The sequence below is a fragment of the Hyperolius riggenbachi genome, chromosome 6, assembly GCF_040937935.1.
Source record: "Hyperolius riggenbachi isolate aHypRig1 chromosome 6, aHypRig1.pri, whole genome shotgun sequence".
Taxonomy (NCBI): domain Eukaryota; kingdom Metazoa; phylum Chordata; class Amphibia; order Anura; family Hyperoliidae; genus Hyperolius; species Hyperolius riggenbachi.
This window is the reverse complement of record NC_090651.1, coordinates 154,401,645-154,417,252: the sequence shown is the minus strand read 5'-3', so window position 1 is coordinate 154,417,252 and position 15,608 is coordinate 154,401,645. Positions and strand designations below refer to the sequence as shown.

Genomic DNA, 15,608 nt, shown 5'->3' with positions numbered 1-15,608 from the left:
GGAAATTACAATCTGTATTGAGCTCTACAAGTATGAGCGTGACTAGCAAGTACTGGTCCTGTAATTAACTACCTAACGACTGCGTCACGCCGATGGGCGTGACTACGGCGGCAGCCCCAGGACCGCCTAACGGCGATCGGCAGAAAGTCATGGGGCTGCAGTTTGCAGGAGATCACGCACAGGCTGCGCACGCATCTCCTGCTTGGTAGGTGGAGCGGAGCCCTCAGTCTCCCAGCGCCGACTGGTTAGATGGCCAAACTGCCGTCTAATCAGCATGTACAGCGCTGCGATCTACAGCAGCTCTGTACTGGGTACAGCCGTGTGACACGGCTGTCGCCTCTGTAACTGCGGGCTGAAGCCTATGACAGCTGATCACACTGATTGGCTGGCGGAGGGAGGGGGGAGTAAAAACATAATAATAAAAACAGGGAAATGTGTTAAAAAATAAAGAAATAAATATTTACAAATACATAAATAAACAGCTGGGGGGGCGATCAGACCCCACCAACAGAAAGCTCTGTTGGTGGGGGGGTGGGGGGTAGGAATCACTTGTGTGCTGTGTTGTGCGGCCCTGCAGCTTGGCCTTAAAGTTGCAGTGGCCCATTTTACAAAAAATGGCCTGGTCTTTAGGTGGGGTAAAGCCTGTGGTCCTTTAGTGGTTAAGATTGGGAGCATGGTTAGAAATATGGATTGAGTAATGATTTGTCCTTAATGACTGGTGGTCAAATCTATAAAATAATAGTAATACATATAAAAATAAAAGTAGAAAACAGTTGATCTGCACCAAAAACTATAAATCACCAGGTGGCCGGAAATGCTTTGTGGTAACAATACCGTTTTGAATAGATGAAAAAATGCCAGTGTATGAGGTTTGACATGCCAAGCTTTTATACAGAGGGAACACCAAAGCCCCGACTGGAAATTACATTCGTTGGAAGGGATGGGCCTCTGGCCCCAATCTATTTATAGAGAAAATGATCATTATTAGATAAATCTTTTCTACTACCCAAGTGTGGGACGGGTGTTCTCCACATGCGCAGAAGGTGGTTGCTTTAAAGCAACCCTGGTTTTTAAGTACCTTGTTTTATTATATCATCCATCTGAGTGCCGAACATATTACACTTATTTGAGCTCCTGCCCTTCTTTTGTGTCTTTTTTCCTCAAGGACACTTGACTTACCCCCTTGATGTTTTTTGTTCAACTATTCAACTCATCTAATTTGAAGCTGGAAAATAGTGATGAGCACGGATTTCATATAATCATAATTTTGCATCGTAATTAGCAATTACAATATGAAATCGTTATGTGAATTGGGAAAAATCTTAATTTTGTTTGTAATTAGTAACTGTAATTTTGCAATTGTGTGCCAACTTTAGTGGTTAATAGCAAAGCTAGATTTGTAAGGGAAAGGAAGGAGGGGAATACCGGGGTCCCCATCAATGCTCTTGGGAACATATAGTGGACACTAATGATTTTGTGTGGCTGGGAGTGTGATGGGATGGCTTCCTGAAGCCGGCTCAGAGGGAGCGGGGAGGGAAAATATTTTTTTTTTTGGGGGGGGGGGGGGGGGGTGTATGGGCGCAAGTTACTTTTGCCCCAGAGCTCCATTATAGCTAGAACAACCCTGGGGCAGTGGAGATGGTTTGATCATTGTAGTACATACCAAAGGCAAGGCACTGAAATATGAATCAAATAGTGGAAAAAGGAAAAGAAGCTGCTCCACCTCACCACATATCACTGTGCTGTGTGTAGAAGGGTGCAGGAGACAGGAACACCACTCCTAACAACCATATGAAGCAAAGTTGTCAGCTGCACTCCTTCATCGTATTAAAAATCCATATCTTTATTCTATCATCATGAAAAGGTACAACAGCGGTACATGACTGCACAAGAGTTGACGCGTTTCTGACCCTCCTCACTTTAGCTACTGACCCTCCTCACTTTAGCTACAACTAAGAACCCAGGAGGGTTGGAAATGTGTCAAATCTTGTGCTGCCATGTACCACTGTTGTACTTTTTTACCTCCCTGGCGTTCAATTTCCCCATGATTTCTGTGCAAAAAGTGATCCAATTAATTTTCATAACCTTTTTCCTGTAACTTGCAAAAATATGTCAGGCGGGTCTAGTATACAGTGCAGGGGAGTATTGATGTGTATGCACGTAAATACCGTTTGCAGCATATTTGATGTTGATGTACATAACCGTCAATACCGCCAGGCAGGTTAATGATGATCGAATAAAGATATGGATTTTTAATACGATGAAGGAATGTGGACAACTTTGCTTCATAGGAATCAAATAGCGTTTGTTGAAAGAAAAGTGCAATGTATGCAGTATAAATGTCATAAGCCAATAAATAAAAGCACAGTGAACCATACCATGAGTAAATTCCCCCATCACCAACCTCCAGCAAAGCAAACAAAAGTATTAACCATCTAAGGCCCATTTTCTATGGACTGCTGCATGGCTCGATTGTTGCAGCTCCACTAGATGTAACTCCATAGAAGGGCTGCCTTTCCAATACCTGTGCTGAGCACTAGCAGTGCATGGGAGCAGCTGACAAGCAGTGAATTCCGTCTCACATGGAAAAAGGGCCTAACTAATAAAGGTGCTGTCGTTCAGCATCTTTAAAGGATACCCGAAGTGACATGATGAGATAGACATGTGTATGTACAGTGCCTAGCACACAAATAACTAGGCTGTGTTCCTTTGTTTCTTTCTCTGTCTGAAAGAGTGAAATATCAGGTATGAAAGTGGCTGACTCAGTCCTGATAAGAAATTCCAACTATAAAACACTTTTGTAGCAGAAAATGGCTCCGGAGAGCAAGAAAGAGATAAAAAGGTGAATTTTGTATCAGTGAGGGTCACACTGTAGTCACTTCCTGTCAGGACTGAGTCAGCCACTTACATACCTGATATTTAACTCTTTCAGGCAGAGAAAGAAAAAAAGGAACACAGCATAGTTATTTGTGTGCTAGGCACTGTACTTACACGTCTATCTCATCATGACACATGTCACTTCGGGTATCCTTTAATGCAGGTAGTGATGATCGTAATCTGCGAACTACGATTACAATAAATTATGCGTAAATTTACGCAATTACGCCCATACGTAATTACAAATTGTTAACTCAATTGACTTTGTACATTCATTCGTAATTACGCATACATTTACGTGTAATTTACGTGTAATTTTGTGCCGACTTTGGCGGGGAATTGCAATGCCCCAATATAGGCTATAGTTACCAAAATTGCTACGTATGTCAAGGAGAATAGTCAAAAAACTATTTTTCAAAAAGACCTTTTATTAAAATTGATTTTAAAAATGAAAAGAAAAATGTTTTTTAAACCCAGAAAAATTACAGTTTAAAAACAATTTTTTTTTGTATTTTTAAAATCTATTTTCTCAAAAACTACAAGGTCTTTTTGAACAATTCCTTCTGTAATTTGTACACACTTTTCTTCTTAGCATATGTAGCAATTTTGGTAGCAATAGCATGTATCGGGGCTTTTTATTATTATTATTATTTAGTATTTATATAGCGCCGACATATTACGCAGCGCTGTACAATGTATATATATATCTTGTCACTAACTGTCCCTCAAAGGAGCTCACAATCTAATCCCTACCATTGCCATATGTCTATATTATGTAGTGTAAGTACTGTAGTCTAGGGCCAATTTTAGGGGGAGCCAATTAACTTATCTGTATGTTTTTGGAATGTGGGAGGAAACCGGAGTGCCCGGAGGAAACCCACGCAGACACGGAGAGAACATACAAACTCTTTGCAGATAGTGCCCTGGCTGGGATTCGAACCAGGGACCCAGCGCTGCAAGGCGAGAGCGCTAACCACTACGCCACCGTGCTGCCCACCGTGCTATTTACCCCCAAAGGACGGCACAAAATTACGCATACATTACACATAAATTCATGTGTAATTACGAATGGTAACAATTAACTACAAAATTAATTACGCTAATGACCTGAAATTTTGCTTTATGATTACAATGCATAATTGCGTAATTGCGTATTATGATGCGTTATTACTCATGGGCGTAATTTCTGCTCATCACTAGATGCAGGTTTAGGAGCAACATATCCTGCCATCCAGATGACGTATTTTTATGGAACGCCTTAAAAGGGAATTGAAGAGAGAGGTATATGGAGGCTGCCATTTTATTTCCTTTTAAGCAATACCAGTTGCCTGGCAGCCCTGCTGATCCTCTGCCTCTAATACTATTAGCCATAGCCCCTGAACAAGCATGCAGCAGATCAGGTGTTTTAGACTTTAAAGTCAGATCTGACAAGACTAGCTGCATGCTTGTTTCTGGTGTTATTCAGATACTACTGCAGAAAAATAGACCAGCAGGGCTGCCAGGCAACTGGTATTGATTAAAAGGAAATAAATATGGTAGCCTCCGTATAACTCTTACTTCAGTTCTCCTTTAATTCATCAAGCTAATGTGGAACTGCACTTTAGACATATAAAACATGCTACAAGCATTACTACAAGGACACAAACACAGAAATAATAACGTAATATTTTATAAGCAAAGACCATGTTTTAGCCTGCCATCTAGCCAAGATCTGCCATGTTTTAGCCATCCATCCATTAAATGCCAAGTTGTAGCCAGCTATCCAATTCAACTCTGCAATGCTACAGCCTATCATCTAGCCAGGACTCTATTCATCTGCTATTCAGCCAGCCATCCAACCCAGCCAGACTCTGTAACAGCCAACAATTCAGCTCCCACACTGTTACAACCTCTCCAGATGACATCTGCTGTCTCTACTCACCCCTGATATGCTGGCTTCTACTACCCCCACCCAGCCTCACCTGCTGCCAATCCTTTGCATATAACTCCCACCTCAACCACCAGTCTCAGTAAATGCCATTCATCTTCATGGGTCTGGTTCTTCTGGTGCTCATGTCGCCAAGTGTCTCGCGATGCCACCTGGCCACTGTCCCCCCTGACATTGCACACGCACCACATGCTATATGCTGCAGCAGCCATGGGTGAGAATGGGGAATCAGGAGAATCAGGGCACTCGTGGCAGCTGGACAGGTGAGATATTTTAATGCATGGGCATACGGGAGAGGGGGGTGAGGACACGTTAACATTTGAGGGGACAGCGGATGAGGATTTCATCGCGTTTGTTGGTCGTCACCATAGCGCACGCTGTTACCACCACGCACCTGATCGACAACCCTGCCCTGAGATATCCAGCTTCTTGATCAACTAATTTTGGCACAAAGTCGGTAGACTCGTCGATCACTATGCTTGTTGAAACACCAATCTTAATTCAGTTCGATAAAATTATCTAAATGGATGGTTGATCAAGCCCCAAAATCGATAGATGTATGGCCACATTAAGGCTCTAATTTGCTGATCATGATCAATGTAAATGTAGAAAGAGATTGCTGCAAATTGGCAAATCAAACTGATCACATTCTTCTCTGAGTTCTTGTACACAGAAACATCCCAAGGTTTTACCATGCAGGAAGACAGTGATCTAAAGCACAACTCAAAAACAACACAGGAGTAGCTTCAGGAGATCTCTGTGAATTGGCATACAGTATTGCTTTCAGAGGAGACAAAATAATTTGAATGAGCTTAACATAAGGTTGTACAAGATTGCAAAAACTGAATATGAATGGATTTTGAAGACGTGTATAAATGTTTAAATTTAAACGTTTTAGCCATTTATTTAGGAAAGGGTTCTTTACAGTAAGAGTGATTAAGATGTGAAATGCATTGCCACAGGAAGTCGTTATGGCAAACTCTATACCTGCATTTAAAGGGGACTTAGATGCTTTCCTTGCGTTGAAAGACATCCATGGCTACAATTACTAGGTTATGCCTAATGATGTTGATCCAGGGATTTTATCTGATTGCCATCTGGAGTCAGGAAGGAATTTTTCCCTTTTGGGGCTAATTGGACCATGCCTTGTGGGTTTTTTTTCGCCTTCCTCTGGATCAACAGGGGTATGTGGGGGACAGGCTGGAGTTGTACTTTGTACTGGTTGAACTCGATGGACGTATGTCTTTTTTCAACCAAAATAACTATGTAACTATGTAACAATATTATGGTTACCTAATTTACAATAATAAATTGTGCTTTGGTTAGTGTGAAAAACGGAAGACTTGATCTGCATCACCCTTTGTTTTGCTGGTTTCAAAGTTCTTGTATTAATATGGTTGGTTCATTAAACAACAAATCTATCATGCTATTATCTACATATAACTCACTCTGTATAGCTTCATTATCTAATTGCTAATTCACCTGTTCCTTCTTTTTTCAACAGAAACATCGGACTCGTAAAGATCATGCAACTTGTGGAAGATGGGTCCTATGATTGTTAAAGTATTAGTAAAAATAATAATAATGATCCTAGAGAAAGGAGTTCCTCTTCTGATATCCAATTGTTGATATCATTAAAAACAAAACAAAAAAATGCATGTATTCTTTTTCTCCTAATAAACATTGATTGAAAATGATGATGGCACAATTTATCTCTTTAATAATAAAATACCTTATTTCTACTCTTGTCGCATTTTATTTTTGAACAAGTTAAGTGGCTTTGGTGACCCCTTACCAGTTTAATGATTCCTATGGTCTTTGGGTGACTATAGATCCCACTCTTATGGAAGTGACCCTTGCATTCTGGGATAGGTTTTCTAGTTTCAAAAACCTTTATTTGAGTTTTGCATACAGTAATAGGCTAAAATGCCTAAAAACCCGCACAGGGGCTATATCAACATTTTTAAACAAAAAAGGAAAGTGTAATGATCGCTGCTGCAGCAGGCATTGCTGGAAGTAGTAGTGCTGCAGCTCAGGTAGTTCTGATCTCTTTTCATGCAAGCTGCATAGCTTTGTCGGCCTTTCCCTGCTGTCAGCTTGTGACTGATTATCATTCACCTGTGTGGGAATCTGCATGTCTGCTCCCATTGGATGACCTCAGTATAAAGATCTGCTTCCTGCAGGGTTTCCTTGGGTTTTCATAGCTTCAGTTTAAGCCTGTCTTGCTGTCGCTTCAGCCCCCGATCGTGTTTCTTGTTCTAAAGATACTTTGCTGGTCTTTGCATCATATATTGGTTCATTGCCAATATATATGCATACCAGCACGTTTATTATTTTCCTTGTATTCGTGTTACGTTGATACATCAGTGTCGCTGATGTATACGTACACGAACTGTTTATATCCTGTGTGCAGTTAGTCAGCTTTCCAGCACGTTTTGGTAGGTTGCGCGTACCGTGATCACCCGTGCTGAGGTAGTTACCCTGCTCCTGGTTCTGTTTGTGGATTGCGTTCATCTCTGCGAAGAGATAACAAATCCTTCTGAATCCTGTTCTGTTACCGTTTGTGGATTGCGTTCATCTCTGCAAAGAGATAACGAATCCTTCTGAATCCTGTTCTGTTACCATTTGTGGATTGCGTTCATCTCTGCGAAGAGATAGCGAATCCTTCTGAGTCCTGTTCCCTGTATTACTCCAGTTCTAATCAGTGTTCCTGCTTATGTCATATATCGGTTCATTGCCGATATATACATATGTTAGTCAGACGTTACAAATAGTTTCATTGATAGCTGTAATTGTAATACGCTAGGAAAACATACTTATTGTATATTTGTCTGTGTTACGTTCATCTATCTTGATCCTGCTATTTCCTGACTATCCTGTCCTGTCTTTGTGAGGCACGCCATCGCTGCAAACGCATTGGCTGCCTCATTCCAGTCTGTCTTGTTTTGGACGCTTGCTGTCACTAAGTAGCGGCTAGCTAGCAAGCTTTCATTCTGTCTACCTGTCCTGATCTCCTCAGTTCTGGTTTGTGCGCTCAGCGCTACTTTGCGCTGAGACGTTATACGAAAGTATTGTTTGTGGCTGTCGGATCTGCACCGGCTCTGTGCGCCACAATCTCCTATTGGAGTCAGTCCTCCCCTCCACTATACTAGGGATAGCCTGTTTCCTTGTGCTAGTGTGTGTACCTCATCCACATCAGCTCATGCGTTGCATGCTGACTGTGGAGAATACACCACCAAGCCTTACATTATAAAAACCCCATTACCAATCCCCATTGTGGGGGGGATTCCCAGAAAGTATGACACTGTTAATTATGGTTCCTGTTCCTTTAAGAAATTTGAAGAACTTAACTCTGAAACAGAAAATGAGTTTTTCTCTGTGCCAGGTTCCTGGCCAATCCCGATCTCCAAGCGACTCCTGTTTCAACCTGGGCACTCCAACTAAGTTATATTTTGTTTAAAGGGGAATTATTCCAGTGGGCATTTGATGTTCTCAATCATTCCGATTTGAAAGAGAGACCGCTGGAATTTCTAGCGTTTGTGATCCATAACTGGTTGCGCATAGATCCATTGCCTTTTCCTCTTAATGAACTCCTGGCAGCAGGCCAATCAGCTTCTCCTTCAATTGCTTGCAAAAATGTTCAGCAAGCAGAAAGTGTTACTGATAATTTTCCTGCAGCCTTGAATAAATCACCAAAAACAGCAGGGTCTAAGGCAAAACGCAAACGTTCTAAGAAACGTGTCCGATCTGCAGAGTCGTTATCCTTAGCGACTGAGACCTATAATGAGATTCTGCCATTAACAGATAATGAAATGCAATTGTCTTTCAGGGGAGTTAAATGGACTTATGAAACTACTAATGAACTTTCCTCCCTGGCTAGAGAAAATAAAGATTTTTGTTTAAAAGAATTATCTGAGTATGATTATGAGGAGATATTACAGAGTATTGAACAAATCAACTTATTTGTGAAGCATGGAAAGTTTGCATACACTACAGTTCAGCACTTGCTACAGGTATTGGAGATTCTTAGGAATAAGGAATCTGCCAATCACCTGCTAATTAACCCAATATATGTCCCTGCTACAATCATATCTGCAAACCATGATCTGCCTGTTAAGTATGCTTGGAATCCTCCATTTGAGAAAGGAGAGATGGAAGCTCTGGTCAATGAATGGAAGAATGATTCAAGTTCATTTTGTCAATTTTACAGTGCAAAAAGTGAATTAGTATTGAATGCATGCATTAAGTCTGCCTATAACCTAATAAAAACTGGTGTGTGTGGGTATGACTTTGTGGCTCCATTGATTGATGTGTGGGAACTGATTTTGGATGATTTTTATGTGACTCCGAATTCGCAAATTTGGCGTTCTGACCCGCCTGCTTCAGCACCTTTGGCTGATTCAGCAGGTGATTCGGAGCTCTTTTTGTGTGAAATTGAAGTTCCTGCAATTCCACCCTGTACCATGGATAACTCAGTGTTACTTACCAGTAAAACAGAAGCCACTGATACATTCTTAGCCTTGCCCTGCGCAAATTTCTCAGCAGAGAATCCAGAGGTCCTGCTGACTTCCGAGTCCAGCCTAGCCAGTACTCATGACTCTTTGTTCAGTGAAACAGACACCAGAAAAATCTTGCCTGCCTCTGCAAACACTTCTGCAGAAATTACCTGTGTTAATAAAGTTCAACTCCTGTCTGATCCAGCAGATGCCAATAGATGCACTACATCAGTTTCCGAGTCCCAGCAATCCTGTCTAGAAACCTCAGAACCCCAGCATCTGAATTTTCCAATTTTACAAATGAATGGTGATTCAGATGCGCACACATTGTGTCTTGATCTTCCTGTTTCTACACCTCGCTCTAGTTTCGTGAATAGCTCAGAGCATCTGCTATGTGAACCTGAAATCGCAGAATTATTACCTTGTTCAGAAAATGTTCCAGTAAATTTGCCCTGTACCATGAATTGTGCAGTAGATCTCTCCAATGAAACTCAGGTCACAGAATCATTATGCTGTCCAGCAGGTGCTTCCATGGTTATGCCCTGCAATATGGACTGTTCAGTGATCCTGTCCAGTGCTTCACTGGGTGAAGCATAAGACTCTGCGACCACAGCTTCTGTGGTCGCAGAGTCTTATGCTTCACCCAGTACTTTGTATACTTCAAACCCTCTAGCAGAGGAGTCTGAGGCACTGCTTACCTCAGTTGGTGTTGCAGTAATATTCACTTGTCTAGCAGCTGTTTTGGAATTACAGTCTGCCCTAATAAAACTTGATGAATTTCTGCCCAGCAAAGCAGAAGCCATTGAAATATTGTCCTCGTCAGCAAGTGTGTTAGATACCTTGCCCTGTACACAGTCTGATTTAACCAATGTTGTTGAGTCCCTCTCCAGTGTTGTAACAGCCGAGGAACTCCAGCCCTGTCCTCTGAATGTTTCAGAAGTCTTGCCCTGTAACATGGATAATTCTGATTCTCTGGTCAAAATAATAGAAATCTCAGAATTTCAGTCCGGTCTGATGAGTGTTCCTGAAACCCAGCCCTGTATCCTGAAAGATTCTGGTTCTCTGGCCGCTGTGGCAGAGGTTCCAGAGTCCCCTTCCTGTCCAGGGAATTCCTCAGTTTTGCCTAGTCCAGTGGGGGCTGCTGCAATACTGACTTGTTCTGCAGCACCTCATGAGCTCCAATCCAGTGTATTAGATGAGTCTCTGTCCAGTCCAGAGGTAGTTGTGGAGTCCCCATCTGGTTCAGTGCATACATCAGAAGATTTGTCCTGTCTTGTTAGTGCCCCTGAATCTGATTTGTTACTGACTTTGCTGGAATCAGCGACATCTAAGTCTGATCCTGCATTCTCGTGTAAAAGTCCAGTAGTTGCGAAGTCTAGCCATGATGATTTTTTTTTGGCCAGTCCTGGTTTTGGTCCTGTCTTGGCTGACCCTGAGGCTCACAGTTCCTTGACATGCCCAGAGGTTTCTCTTGTGCCAGTGTGCCCAGATGTTCTTTGTGTGCCAGAATGCCCAAGTGTGTCTAAGGTGTTAGCGTGCTCTGATGCTTCCTTAGTGGGAACATGTTCTGATGTTGCCAGTCTGCCTGCATGCCCAGAGATGGTTCTGGTCCCTGAAAGCCCTGATCTTGATGTTTGTCCTTGTGGCCCTGACTCGGGAATTGCCCTAGGTTCCATAGGTGTTCTTGATAGTTCTCCATGTGAGCCTAAGGGGCGTTCTGACCTATGGGGATCTCTTTGGAGCTTCAAGGTGTTCTGGGAGGTCTCTGAGAAAACTTGTCCTGGTGCCTTGGACTGGTTCAACAGTGGGTTTTGTGTTGGTAAAGACAGTCCCGGTGGGCATTGCAAAGGCTTTGGCATTTTTGAACGGTTCCTGGAAGGCGGTGGGTATCGCTCAGGGAGTTTCGGAGGGCTTTCTTCTGGAAATCATGGTTCTGATGGGTGTCACACTGGGGCTTGTAGTACTGATGGGCATGGTTCTGTAGGTTCTGGTTCTGATGGGTCCAGTCTTGTGGGGACTGATTCTGGAATTCGGTCTTGCCGGGCTGTCCCGGTCATCATGAATTATCAGTCAGACTGTTTTGTTGGGAATTTCAGTTTTGAAAAGCGTCTGGAATCCGCTTTTAAGGGCGGGGGTACTGTAATGATCGCTGCTGCAGCAGGCATTGCTGGAAGTAGTAGTGCTGCAGCTCAGGTAGTTCTGATCTCTTTTCATGCAAGCTGCACAGCTTTGTCGGCCTTTCCCTGCTGTCAGCTTGTGACTGATTATCATTCACCTGTGTGGGAATCTGCATGTCTGCTCCCATTGGATGACCTCAGTATAAAGATCTGCTTCCTGCAGGGTTTCCTTGGGTTTTCATAGCTTCAGTTTAAGCCTGTCTTGCTGTCGCTTCAGCCCCCGATCGTGTTTCTTGTTCTAAAGATACTTTGCTGGTCTTTGCATCATATATTGGTTCATTGCCAATATATATGCATACCAGCACGTTTATTATTTTCCTTGTATTCGTGTTATGTTGATACATCAGTGTCGCTGATGTATACGTACACGAACTGTTTATATCCTGTGTGCAGTTAGTCAGCTTTCCAGCACGTTTTGGTAGGTTGCGCGTACCGTGATCACCCGTGCTGAGGTAGTTACCCTGCTCCTGGTTCTGTTTGTGGATTGCGTTCATCTCTGCGAAGAGATAACGAATCCTTCTGAATCCTGTTCTGTTACCGTTTGTGGATTGCGTTCATCTCTGCAAAGAGATAACGAATCCTTCTGAATCCTGTTCTGTTACCATTTGTGGATTGCGTTCATCTCTGCGAAGAGATAGCGAATCCTTCTGAGTCCTGTTCCCTGTATTACTCCAGTTCTAGTCAGTGTTCCTCCATGTATATATCGGTTCATTGCCGATATATACATATGTTAGTCAGACGTTACAAATAGTTTCATTGATAGCTGTAATTGTAATACGCTAGGAAAACATACTTATTGTATATTTGTCTGTGTTACGTTCATCTATCTTGATCCTGCTATTTCCTGACTATCCTGTCCTGTCTTTGTGAGGCACGCCATCGCTGCAAACGCATTGGCTGCCTCATTCCAGTCTGTCTTGTTTTGGACGCTTGCTGTCACTAAGTAGCGGCTAGCTAGCAAGCGTTCATTCTGTCTACCTGTCCTGATCTCCTCAGTCCTGGTTTGTGCGCTCAGCGCTACTTTGCGCTGAGACGTTATACGAAAGTATTGTTTGTGGCTGTCGGATCTGCACCGGCTCTGTGCGCCACAATCTCCTATTGGAGTCAGTCCTCCCCTCCACTATACTAGGGATAGCCTGTTTCCTTGTGCTAGTGTGTGTACCTCCTCCACATCAGCTCATGCGTTGCATGCTGACTGTGGAGAATACACCACCAAGCCTTACAGAAAGTAACCAAAACAGGCTAAACATAACTTAATGGAACATAGTAAACCATTAGAAAGTTACTGGTAAGCTCAGGAAACCATAACATAGATAAGATATATCTTGACTGTAATTGAATATTACAGACATGTGGGCAGCTAGCATGATCTCAGAGACCAGGGCCGAAACATATTTTACTGGGAGGGCCCAAGTAAGCCAATTTCGGGCTAACTCTTCTGGCTGTAGAAGCTATGTGCTGAAGGAGCCTGTGGGGTGGGTAAGTGAGTTTGGAAGGTTTATCACCTAATAATAGGACATTTTGACTATCTAATACAGTTTTAATTGTTCAGGTGGACCTCCAGAAAGTTTGGGCTCTACGTATAGTCCACCAGGTATGCCAGCTTTGGGTACCCGGTCCCGTCACTGACGTCAGTCGCGGCCAGCTACGTAGGAGAGGTGCACCCTCTATGTATCTCGCCAGCGGCTGCTGGAGAGATACGCAAACAGCACACTTCTCTTACGTTAGACTGGCTCCAACTGACGGAAGTGCTGGGTGGGACCCAGTTTAAGAAGCTGCGGGCAGTAGAGGACGGCAGCGTGGGAGCTATTGGTGCGGATGGGGCTGGAGTAAGCCCCAGGTATGTATAAAATATTTTTTAATTTTTCTGCTCTGGTACACTTTAAAGGGAACCTGAGATGGCACAATTGAAAAAATGTATACATACCTGGGGCTTCCTACAGCCTGATCCATCCCTCGCCACTGTCCTCCGCCTTCTGGATCCTCCGTAATGACTCCCATAAGTTCGGCCAGTGAGGGCTTACTACGCATGCACAGTCTGGCCACACACGCCCCCATCACGCTCCAGTGGCTGGAAGCGTTCTGCATCTGCACAGTACTACTGTGCAAGTGCAGAAAACTCAGCAATGGGAGCTTGATGGGGGAATGCACTCAGCCTCACTGCACATGCGCTGACCACCTGAACTTTCAGGAATCCTTAAGACGATTCCAGAAGGCGGAGGGAGTGTTCAGGCTGAAGGGGGCTGGAGGAAGTCCCAGGTCTGTATACATTTTTTCTATCATGGCATCTTAGGTATACTTTAGGGGAACATTCTAGAGTAATACATACTGTTTTTGGTCACAACATTGTGCCCATCTCATTGTGATTTGTGACACAGTGACAGACAGAGCCATTCCAGTATCCACTTCCCATATGAGAAGGAACAATGGCTTTTCCTATTGCATTCAGAATGGTATGAAGGAGCGATATCAGGCCTTTTCTTAACGGGTTGTTTATACAAATCACTTCAAAAAAGGAATAGGTTAAATGATGATCAGGGACCACCAAGGAATTGAGGAAATGAAAGTTCTGATTGATCATAAACATTTCTCTAGGTGGCGGGTAGAAATTCTGTATAAAAATCAAGGGGTCATAAATTGAGAATTGTGTACAAATCTGTCTACTGTGGTAAATGTGTGGATTGACCACCATTTGAAAGTGCAGGGGGTATACCATGGTTTGAAGTCTGGGTTCCGGAAGAGCTCCGTCATCAGAGAGATAGGACAGTGAAATTAATATTTGTATTGGGAAGCTTTCCATACTGCTAGAGATGGGGCAGAGTAATCAAATGTGGGGTAAATGTATTTGTTTGGCCCACATTATTCCTTTATGTGAGAGATGAGATCTGATTCTAAATTCACCCATAATGGGACATGATTTGAAGCATTGATCAACAAGAGATGCACTAGCTGCAAGGCTTTATAGTAACTAGGTAGTGAAGGCACACCAGCAGCCCCCATAGTTTTAGATCTAGTGATAAATATTTTATGGATTATCAGGCGTTTGCTGTTCCATAGGAAATGAGCACATTGTTGCTGTAGTTTGGCAATATCACCCAGGGGAACTTAAAGATTTCAGAATTCTAAACAGATATAAAATCCTAGGAAGCATTCTTATAGAATGTATTCTACCTGACAAAGATATATTACATCTGCCCCAGTTTTGTAAGTCTTTGTGTACATTAATGGGTAATTATATTTATAAAGGATTGCAGGAATCTTTTGTTAGATTGATACCTAGATATTTTATATATTTTTCTTGATACGCCAAATTTAAAGATGTTGCTAAGTCTATCCCTGCCTGAGTCGCCACTCGCCATGTCTGTGAGCATGAGCTCTGATTTATCTAGATTCAGACGAAGGTGGAAAAGTCAGTATTGTCAATAAGTTAGGTATGAAATTAAGTAAATATTAACAGGTCATTGTCAGCGAAAAGGCTTGTTTTATACATTTTTTGGCCAATAGGGACTCCTAAACCGCTGGGATCAGCTCACATAGCATTAGCTAAGGTTTCCATGACTAGGGAAATTATGGCTGGTGATAAAGGGAAGCCTTGTTGCATCCAGGGGCGTCGCTAGCCCTATTTTGGGGGGCACGTGCCCCCAATCTGTCCTGGGGTGCCACGGATCTCTTCCCCAGGGGTGCCCGCAGGGCCGCGCCTGGGCAGATACATTGCACCCAGGCGCCTGTCTCTGACAGGCGCCGCCCGGCCACCGCTCACCCCCTCTGTCCGCTGCTCCCTCCAGCCGCCGCCGCGTCACTCAGACCTCGATCAGGCGGCGACCAATCGTGTGGGCGCTAGGACCCAGCGCCCGCACTGATATGCGGAAGTGACATCACTTCCGCATATAGAGCGGGTGCGTCTGGCGCCCGCTCGTATTGGTCAGGTCGCCGCTGATCCTGAGGTCTGCTGGCTGCGAGTGCGAGATAAGGGGGGAGCGGCGGCGGCGGGGCCTCCATGTCACTAACTCGCTACCTAAAGGGGCTCCCTGGCACTCACTCACTACCTAAAGGGGCTCCCTGGCACTCACTCACTGCCTAAAGGGGCTCCCTGGCACTCACTCACTACCTAAAGGGCCTCCCTGGCACGCA

At 43.6% G+C, this 15,608-nt stretch overlaps 1 protein-coding gene across 1 annotated transcript in view; it reads left to right on the top strand.

Annotated features, from left to right (window-relative positions):
- Positions 1-6,546, top strand: part of LOC137521186 (coagulation factor XIII B chain-like) — a 555,357-nt gene extending 548,811 nt beyond the window's left edge. Inside the window, exon 12 of the mRNA XM_068240116.1 lies at positions 6,309-6,546. Coding sequence (XP_068096217.1) covers positions 6,309-6,325 — 17 coding nt within the window. The 3' untranslated portion in view covers positions 6,326-6,546. The remainder of the gene's footprint in view (positions 1-6,308) is intronic.
- Positions 6,547-15,608: the final 9,062 nt, after the last annotated feature.